Raw genomic sequence first — 10,914 nt, 5'->3', positions numbered from 1 at the left:
AGAAGAAATGAAAGGAGAAGGAGATTGATTGATTGATTGATTGATTGTGACTTTCAACTCCAAAGGAAAATTTGCACTACTCAGCTACAGTCCATTTATTTCAGGACCCTCCATCAAGGCCAGAACAGAGAAAGATTGGATTTGTCCAGAGGGCTTGAGGAGTTGCCATGGGTGATGACAGTGAGCACATGGCCTGTTATGACTTAGAATCTATAAGGGAATGAGCTCTTCATACATTAAGAAAGGAGAGCCTGATGTCTTGAGGATGTACATGGGACAACTCTCAATCCTTATAGAAAAGCTGCTCTCTGCAGGAGAAGGTGGCTGACAGAAACTCGTACCTGGCCACAAAGCAGAGAATAGGAGACTATGGAATGTCCAATTCTGGATCACATCTGCACTTCATCTCCTTCCCCCAGAGCTCAGGGATCATAGAGAGGGCAGAGAGGTTGTCAGAGCCAGCAGCAGGGAAGGAAGGGCTTTGGTGAAAGTACTTTCTGTATGTGACATCACACACGTGTGTGAACAGTGGCTATGACTTTGTGCACAAGACTTGTGTAAGATCAAGCCAGCCAAAAAGTCCAGCCTGGGTGGGCAAGGAGATCATGAAATCTCAATCCTAGCTGAGGAGCTAGTGGCTGGTAGGTGCTGGGGTTGGGAGTGGGGAAGAGTCCATGTTTTTTTCTGGGATGCAGTCCCTGGTAGGGTCCCATGCCCCTGAAGATGGCCTTATACCCACACACATAATGCCAGCATTAAGCAGACTCAGTGGGTTTAAAAAAAAAAAAAAAGTACATGAAGCGGGGCTGGCGAAGTGAGTGTGGGTATGGGAGGAGCTGGAGCGGGAGGAGTGAATGGTTGGGACACACAAGACTGCTTATGTACAATTAATTCTCGGACATTAAAAATAAATAAAAAAAAAACCAGGAAGAAATGAAGCACTTGGCCATTCAAGATTGCAGCTAACGATGGCTAACAATTCAGGAGGTCTTTCTCATTTTTCTCCTGTGCACACAGCAAGTGATATTTCCCAGCCACCCTTCCCTACATTTTACATTTGGTCATGAAAGTAACTTCTGGACAAAGAGTTCTGAGCCAAGAGTTACTTCGCACTTCCTTCCCCGTGAGAGACTTGGTGCTCGCTTACCTTGTACCTACAAGGTCCTTTGCAAGAGCAACACATGTCCTTGGCCACTGAGCCCTCTGTCCAACCCACAGTATTCATTTGAAAAAAAAAAATGAAAAAAATACCGATCTTGGATGTTACAGAAAAAATTAATTTACACCATAAATTTAATTCCTATTGTGTTTATACCACAGTATAATAAAATGACTTTCATTTTTAAGAGTTTGTGTGCATGTCTGAATATGCAAATGTATATGTATAGGTGTACATACCTGTGTGCCAGAGAGGAGGTTGAGTATCTTTCCCAATATACTATCTATTTATTCCTCTAAGGTTGGTTTTTTTCTTGGCTAAGCTAGAAGCCAACAAGCTCCCAGTAACCCTCAGGCTTCCACCATGCTCAAAGTTGGGGTCACAGGCATGCACTAGATTACTGGCCCATTAATTTGAGTGCTGATATCTAGATTCTGGTTCTTACTACAATCACACAGAGCTTACTGTACCTACCGAACTGTCTCTTCAACCCCATGACTTTAAATCTTCCATCTGCTTCCTGATACACCTACGTAGTCTCTCTTTTCTTTGTCTTCTAGATGTTAGAGAGCCTTCATTTTGCCTCCCTTTTCTTTCTTTCTCTCTTCTTCTTTTTTTCTTTTTTTACAGTCCTCATCGTAACCTAAAGTGTGTAAAATTTCCAAGTCTTGTGGGCTGTCCATAATAGAAGGTGGAGATGAGGATAAATAGCCAAACTTTGGGTCAAATGCAATGGAAATGTTTAATCCAACCACATTACCAAGTAGGAATGTGTGAGCAATAAAGACCATGTAAAGAAATCTGAACCTTAGGTTTCACAAAAGCCCCTTACTTTCATTAGTTCCCGAAAACCACAAGACCCTTGAATACCCTGTTCATAGAATATGGCTAATGAGCACTATCTTAGGGTTTGTTTTTTTTTTCCCCTGTGAACAGATGCCATGACCAACCAAAGAAACACTTAGTTGGGGCTGACTTGTAGCTCAGAAGTTTAGCTCCTTATCTCTATGGCAGGAAGCATGGCAGAACACAGGCAGCTAGAGAAGTCGCTGAGAGTTCTATATCTGGATCAGAAGGCAGCAGGAAGAGAGAGTGACACTGGGCCATTCTTGAGCATCTGAAACCCCAAATGTTTGCCCAGTGACATACTTCCTCCCTCGAGACCACATCTCTTAATAGTGCCACTCCCTATAGGCCTATGGGGGCCATATTTATTCCAACACCACAAGGTCCATGGAGACCAGTGGAAGATCCAGGCAGCATCTGAATGATGTAAGAGCTAATAGCAACACTGACTGAAGAATCATTTGCTACTTTATGAGAAGAAAAACAAAATTATGTAACAACCAACTTAAGTAATAATTTTGTTTTTCATTAGCATTCATTAACACATAATAGATTTCACTATACAACTTAGCTAATATTTAATACACTTGAAATTTCAGACACAGTAAATGACACACACACATAACAATCAATTAACTCTGAAGTACGTAAACTCTGAGATTATTATGCAATTAAGGGCTTGGCAGTGGGTCATTTGCTAATTAATTACACATGTACATGTGGCACAAACTTTTGTCAAGCAGTATTCTAGGTGGTTTTGATGTGGTAATAAGCAAAACAGATGAAGTCTTTGCCCTCATGGAATATTTCCAGTCTAGACAGGAGAGCAAAGCAAAGCGAAGAGCAGGTCATCTTGAAATAAGACCTTCGTCGATTTTCAGAAGGGTGCAGGCTGAAACGCTTGAGATTTCACCATAAGAAATCTACTAGCCAAGTGCTTTTATATGTCAGAAATATACTTTACCTTTGTGATTTCATAAGACGTCTTTATTCCTTTCTGCAAACGATGGTGCTAGCTCAGTGTATGAACTTGCAAAACCAATCCATTCACCAGTGCTCACTGTACACTTCAGATGGAAACATTAAAAGTTAACTCAGGGGGATAAGCAGGCAGTAAAGGGCTTGTGGCCTAGCAGGAGGGAGGGAGGTCACAGGCACCTGAAAATTTGGGTGTGGTAGTACACATCAGTAATTCCCCGTGCCAAGGTGGTAGAGATAGAAGGATGCCTCCAGGCTGGGGAGCAGCTAATGCAGCTGAGTAAGTAAGTCTTGGCTGTCTTAAAACACTAAGGTGGAGACTGGTTGAGTAGGTCAACCTGTGGTCTCCATATGCATCTACTCATACATGTGCACCTACTCATACATGTGCACCTACTTATACATGCATGCATGAATGCACCTACTCATACATGTGTGCATGCCCACCAACCTCCTACCACCCCCCTAAACAGAAAAAGAGAGAAAGGAGAGGGGAATGGAGTTTCAGACTTGGTGTTCATTCAGCAAGGCAGTTCCTTTTACCCTTACCTTCAATGAACTTTATTCATGAATATAAACCTCTATTTATGCCTTTCACACTGAATATAATTTTAAATGTGTTTTTGTTTTTTTTGTTTTTTTTAAATCTCACAATGAGTGATTTTAGAAAAAGAATGAGCTTTACTAATTTTCTATTCTGGTTTTCTGACCTAGTTTCTAAGTTTCTAAGCCAATGAATGTAATAGAGAGGTTGTAAGAATCATCTAGTTTCAGTTTACTGGCACTACCATCAAAAATTAAACTTCAGGCCTTCTGTTTTCATTTCCTTGTTCATTTCCTTCCTTCCTCCCCTGGTCTAGCCCACCCTACTACCTCACTTCGTAATGTACTCAGGCTGGCCTCCAAAGCCTTCTGCCCCAATTGAGAACTGACTGGGGTTATAGTGTACATACCACATCTAGTTACCTGCTCTTTCTTGATGGATCTGTTATGATTTTAAAAATAATCTTAATAGTTTTCAATTTCTATAGTAATCTAGTGATCTTAAGTATGTGTGTATGTGTGCATTACACCATGTATGGACGAGTGTCCAAGAAGGGAGCTCTGGATCCCCTGGAGCTGGTATCATAGGTGGTTGTGAGCTCCTGATGTGGGGGCTGGGAACTGAACTCAGGCCCTCTCACAGACTAGCAAATGCTCTGAACTGCTGACCACTTTCTCCAGTCCCCTCACTTCTTTCAATAGTATTTATGGAAACCCTAATATAGGTTAAGAGCACTGACTGCTCTTCCAGAGGTCCTGAGTTTAATTCCCAGCAATCACATGATGGCTTACCACCATCTGTAATAGGATCAGATGCCTTCTTCTGGTGTGTGTGAAGAGAGTGACAATGTATTCACATAGATTAAATTAAATACATACATACATACATCTTTAAAAAAAAATTTTTAAAAAAACTTGCACATATAGGAAAACATCACAGCTCTATAATATTGATAAAAATGGTTAAGTCAACTCCCAGATTCATTAGGAATTCTTTGAGTACAGCTTTGAATGATGTATTTATTTAGAAATTATTGATGTACACAGCAGTGTGGATGGAGCATCATATGACAGGGAGGAATCTGAGGACCTAGAGCCTGAGTCATAGGTGGCTACCGCTTGCCCAAGATGTCAACAGGTCCCAGGTTAAGGTTGTTGCTAACCTTAACCTGTGCCACAAAGGATAATACAAATCAAAGAGAAGTGGTATGTATAAATCATTGAGTCACTTGCTTTCTAGAGCTGACCACTGGAGGCAAGGAAACAAAACCACCAGTCAAGCCTAGGGGCACTCTCCAGTTCTGCAAAGTTTACACAATAAACACTGACAAACACATAGAATGAAAGCACAAGCTTGAGGAACCCAGTCTCACACATGGATGTAACTGATGTAATGACTGAATAACAGACCTAGTTAGGGTTGCGGCACCCTCTTCACCCGCAGGAGCACGAACCAGGAGAGCTGTATATATACATTAGTGCAAAAGCTACAGGAGTTTTCATGAGCAGCAAGAGAATGCGGGCCCTTGGCTTGCTGATTCTGACACAGAGAACGCTGGTAGAGAACATCACAACAACTCGCCTTCTTTTCTTCTGTTTTGAGTTGTCAGTTATCTGATTAGAAACACACAGCAAGAAAGGAACCGTGTTCCCTGTATCTAAAACTATTTCAGACACAACTATAGCGGCAGGTTATGTTTATATTGCAGGGAGTAGATAACAGCTTAGCTGGGAGAACGCTTGCCTCGCTTACAAGAAGTCTGATCTCAGCAACACACAGGCACTAGGTGCAATGGCTCATGCCTGTGGTTCCAGAGATTGGCAGCATCCAAAGTTCCAGGTCATTCTGGGCCATAAAACAAATTGGAGGATAACCTGGGTTACATGAGATTTTTATCTCAAAAATTGTTTCTTTACACGACTTGTTATAATTCTAGAAGTCAAGGATATTTAACAGCCATTCAAGGTAGCGAAGAAGAAACTCACATGTTCTTTGCAAAAAAGGACTAGGCGTGGAGGCTCATGTCTGCAATCCCAGCACCTGGGAAGCTAAGGCTGCAGGATCCAGAGCTGGAATCCAGACTGAGTCTGTGGTTTGAATGAGAATGGCCCCCATAGGCTCACAGATTTGTATACTGGGCATCAGAGAGTGGCACTATTTGAAAGGACAAGGAAGTGTGGCCTTGTTGGAGGAAGTGTGTCATTAGGAGTAGACCCTGGGGTTCCAAAGCCCATTCCAAGCCTAGAGGCTCTCTTCCTGCTGTCTGCAGACTCAGACGTAGAACTCTTAGCTACCTCTCCAGCGCCATGTCTCCCTGCATGCCACCCCGATCTTTACCTTCATGAAAATGGACTGAGCCCCTAATTAAATGCTTTCCCTTGTAAGGGCCGCTGTGGTTTGGGTGTCTCTTCACAGTGATAGAACACTCACTAAGACACTGGGCTACATACACAGCAAGCTCAAGGTCAGCCTGGATACTGAAAGCCTGTGTCTCAAAAACAAACAAAACACCAAAGCCAAACCCCTGCACACAACAAGAAAAGCCACTTTCACAGCTCAACTGTTAACTACAGGCCAGCAATCTAACACTCCCCAGTACTCAGTCCCTCTCTACCCCAGCCCTGCTGTAACCATCCTGTCTGGAACATAGTGCCAGGCAAGGTGGTTGTTCTTTCTGTCATTAGCTTTCTCTGGTACACTCTCTGAAAGGCAAAATTCCCCATGTGCCAGGCTTCTGCCGTTCCATTTCTGGCAAGGTTTGACGGTACTAAGTTCATTGCTTTAATGAACTAAATCAATCCTTCCTCCTCTTGCTTTTATTTTATTTTTTTTTTGCCAGCTATTTGGTCACTGTGTGAAAACTAATACAGAAAAAGTGGGGCTGGAGAAATGTCTCAGTACTGTATTTCTAGAGACCCCAAGTTTGGTTCTTAGCATCCAGAACTATCTGTAACTACAGTTCCAAGGGGATCAGACACCGCTGAGCTCCACAGGTATCTGTACTCACCTACACATGTCCATACAATACATATAATAAAAATAATAAAAACAAATCTTTTTTTAAAAAAAAAAAAAACAAACCTGGCACTGAGGGCAAGGTTTGTGCGATGGAGTAGGGTTGTTGCTAAGATAAATCTGCTCATGTGTCCTGCAAACTTTGGGGCTAATTTGCAGGAGAAAGATTAAGTTAGAGTTGTGGGTTAAAGAACACCTTGAATGCTGTAAGTAGACTTACTGGGCCATTTTAGCTGGAGCTCAGAAAATCACATCAAGAGAGATGCTTTCGAGTCCAAGAGGAAGGAGGACCCAAACTGGAACTGAACTAGAGGCTACTTGTGTTATAGTCACCCATGTCCTGATAATCCGAGTGACGTTGAATTTAGAATAAACTGATCTGTGGAGGAAACTTCAGGACAGCAGAGCACGCAGGCTGTAGGATGGTTTCTGCTCACTGCTCAGATTTCCTTTACAGGAAGAAAGCAGAAAGATGATAAATCTACAGTTAGGCAAGAAAGAAACATGAATGAGTTTAAACTTGCAGAGTGGATGTGGGAGAGCAGCTAGTAGTAAGGTGAATGACAGGAAAGAGAAAGAAACCATATCTGCACCCAACAGCCCGGCCGGGAAGGTAAAGCCTCAGTGGTCTAAGTGCCAGTATATAAACCTGAGAACTCACAAGAAAGCAGAGGTGCCCGAAGTCAGAGAGCCTCGACAGGGCTCCCGACGCAAAAGCGAGAGCCCAGGGACGTGTTTTCCTAGATCACATGAAAGCTGCTGCAGCCATGGCTGTCGAGTGCTGAGCTACATCTGGAAAGGACAGCAGCATTTGGTGTTTTCTATGTCGTGTTAGTTTTCTAGCCCTGCAAACTCCAAGTATCATGGAAGTATGCACCAAGATTCCAGAAGAACCACCGAAGCGAGGCCAGATTCCATGCACGGAGCTCCTGAGTGGGCTGTGCATGAACTGTAAAGGTGAGTGAAGTTTAAGTTACAGTGGAGACCCCAGGATACTGCAGATATCAGAAGTGTGGCATGTCTACTGAGGGAAGAAAGGTCCAGGCACTGGGTGGAACTGGCCATGTGTGCTGCCGGCAACAGAGCTAAAGAATGGAGTTGAGCCTGTGGAAGTCAAGATACCGCAAGAGGCCCAGGTGCAGGCGTGGAACTTGAGTTTCTTTCCCTCCGCTGGGTCTGCATCTTGCTTTGGTCCAGTCTTTCCACTGCTTTGGAATGGGAATGGTTACTTGTTTTTTCTTCAGGAATGAGGGGATATTGGAGCTTTCAAGTGTTGGATTTGAAGGAGTATGGGGACTTTCAAGGTTTAACCAAATGCATTTTGCATTATGAGATGGCCATGAACCTACAGGGACCAATGGTAGTTGAATGTGAAATGTCCCCATGGCCTCTTCTATGTTCAAGTATTTAGACCCTAGCTGGCAGTGCTGTTTCTCTGAGACTGCAGACTCTTTGTGAGGTGGAGTCAACTCTTGACCTTCATGCCTGGCCCTGCTTCCTGTCCTGTCCGTGCCTTCTTGTCAGCCTCCTGCTTCTGTCACTCCTACCATCTGCTCCTTTCCACCATGGTGTCCTGTACATTCAAACCATTTGCTAAATTCGATGCTTCCTCCTTGTCAGGCATTTGATTCCAGACATGAAAAAGACGACTACTATTTCCTGCTTCCCAGGTTTGCCGAAAACACACAACCCTCCTGTTCCCACCTCCCTAGTCAGTCAGTATGTTCACACCAGCCTGAAGTCATTTGCATCTTACAGTTGGTATAACTCAAGGCTTGTCTTCAGAATTTTCTCTGAAGTTTTATTTTCTATTTTTTCCTTGTCTGTTCTATATGGAACTTTTCAGCAGAGATTGCATAAAAAGAATTTCAGTTACAGAAGCCATTTCTCTCCATGAGGTCATTTCACTTCAGCTGGGCAGCGAAGGCTCTGTGCACACACTTCTGTGACTGGGAGGTGATGTGCCTAGCTGTCTGACTTCCCACAGTGAGGACTCTAACCTGGAATTGTTAACTGAAATAAATGCTCTCTCTCCTAAACGGTCTTTGTTCAGGGGATTTTATCACAGCAACAAAACCGAAACTAAAACACACACACACACACACACACACACACACACACACACACAAGAATGGAGGAGACTTCCTAATAATCACTCTGAGTTGACACAAGAAAAGGAAAGAACAATTGTATGACATTTCATGTTTAGTCTAGATCCCTGCATGGATCTTGCTGAGTCTCATAGAAAGGTATTAAGACTGAGTGTAAGCTGCCTTCTGAAAGCAATACAAAGTGGTCAGGGATTGCCTATGTGATACGATGTTCAGACTGTGAGATGCATGAGCGGTTAACATTCAATATGAGGGAGAAGATGCTTGATTACATGAAGCCATTCAGTTTGAATAAAAAAACCAGACTTACGATGCCACCTTTGCAACAAGTTTCTCTAATCCTCCCTGAAGGTGGGGAGGGCAGGCTGACAGCAGTTAGGAGTCAGAGCTGAGAGCTTCCTCTGCCACCCCTTTCAGCTCCTCGGATGCACATAAGAAGGACCTAGCTGGGAATAACAATTCTGTTCTTGTGCCCTGGTGAATGGGCTCAAGGAGACAAGTTTTGATTAATTAACTGACAGAAAAGTGTATTTCAGGGTTTTATACACATCAATCTCATTTTAAAACACACAGGGAAATATCCCAAATTCAGGATCAACAGGCTAAAAACTGAAGCGTTTAAATATAATGAAACAAACAAACAATCACACACACGCACAGAGGGGCCACGTGGTTGGTACACATCTCTAACCCCAGCACCTGGGCACAGAGGGGCCACGTGGTTGGTACACATCTCTAACCCCAGCACCTGGGCACAGAGGGGTCACATGGTTGGTACACATCTCTAACCCCAGCACCTGGGAGCAGAGGCAAACAGCTGCCAGTGTGAGCTGAGTCTGCTCTACACAGAGTTCCAGGCTAGTGCAGGCTAGCCAGGGTTACACAGTGAGACACTGTCTCAAAACCAACAATAACGGGAAGAACAGCCCTGCTGGTGCTGAAGTGCACACAACACCGTCCTGGAAGTCTGATGGACAAGGAGCCAGGGCTGACAGTCACCCGTCCTCGTCACTGCTGCTCCAGGCGTCCGTGAACGCTGGGTTTAACTGGGATTTGGCTGGAGCCTAAAAAAGAAAGGAGAATTTATTTTATGTATTTCATAATTTTAGCCTCATAATCATTATGAAATATGCTAGATTAACATCAATTAGAATATTTGGAAACTGTATTGCTGCTAATTTAAAAACAAAAGTGATGTAAAGATAATGTAGATTCATTTAAAACCAACAAAAGCTGACTTTTCCCAAATAACCTGCTTCCCCTCAAAAGCACATGCAGAGAGCCACACAATGACACAGCTCACAGTATCTTCAACTCTGTGGAGAAGGTGCAACACTGACATGCTGGGGTTAAGGCTGGACGCATGCCCATAGCGGACTGGATGGTCCAGCACACAAGTGCCCGCAACTTTGTGTTGTTTGGATGAACTTTACCAAAGAAATAAGAAGTACCAAAATTTGAAGAATATTTTTATCATTGAGGATAATGTAATACCCCCACTCCCTTTGGAGACAGCTCTTGCCCTGTAGTCTAGGCCGACCCAAAGCTCATTACAGTTTTGGGGTTACAGAGATTGTGAACCCTTATGTAGGAATCTAACCCATGTCCTCTGGAATAGTAGCAGTGCTGTTAACCACTGAGTCACCTCCTCAGCCCCGCTCACACAGGTCTGTAGCTCAGGGGCTCTCAGTTGTGGCAAGCTCATCCTCCTGAGGGCTAGGATGATAATGAGCATGTGGCTGCCAAGCCTAGCTGAACAATACACCTTGTCATACAAAAGTACTATGGGTTATTACATAGCCATGCCTCTTGGCTTGTTACAGCTAATAGTGCCAAAGCATAGGGAAACTCTAAGAGAAATGGTAACAAGGTTAATAACTGGCATGGAGTCTTCCCTGGGAGATTTCTCTAAAAGTTATTTGGGATGTTTACTCAAAACTGCAATATATATATATATATCATTCTTCCACCCTAGAGCCATAGGTGAAAAAGGTTTAGCAACTGGAGAAACTTTAACTGAATTATCAATTCAGTTGTTAATTATCAATTTACTTGTATGGAAACCAAGACAGCTACTTTCTTATCATTGGGAAATCACGCCAAAGGGCTTAAAAGACCATTTTTCTGGAGATAGGAATCAGGTCTATTTGATATTCTGCAGCTCTGCATCTGGCTATTTAATCTGATCCAAATCTCAAGAGCTACACACATTGTAAGCCTAGTGTTAAGTTGTCTTAGATATAATGCCTTTTCTAATGTAG

General features: G+C 43.2%; 1 protein-coding gene across 2 annotated transcripts in view; it reads right to left on the bottom strand.

Moving 5' to 3' along the window:
- Nucleotides 1–4,450: 4,450 nt before the first annotated feature.
- Ercc8 (ERCC excision repair 8, CSA ubiquitin ligase complex subunit) overlaps nt 4,451–10,914 on the bottom strand; it is a 39,114-nt gene continuing 32,650 nt past the window's right edge. For both annotated transcript variants that reach the window (XM_029544136.1, XM_029544137.1), the window contains one exon: nt 4,451–9,717. In XM_029544136.1, coding sequence (XP_029399996.1) covers nt 9,649–9,717 — 69 coding nt within the window. In that variant the 3' untranslated portion in view covers nt 4,451–9,648. The remainder of the gene's footprint in view (nt 9,718–10,914) is intronic.

Source organism: Mus pahari, chromosome 11 (genome assembly GCF_900095145.1).
Source record: "Mus pahari chromosome 11, PAHARI_EIJ_v1.1, whole genome shotgun sequence".
NCBI classification, from domain to species: domain Eukaryota; kingdom Metazoa; phylum Chordata; class Mammalia; order Rodentia; family Muridae; genus Mus; species Mus pahari.
Note: the sequence above shows the minus strand (reverse complement) of the source record. Positions and strands in the feature narration are given on the sequence as shown.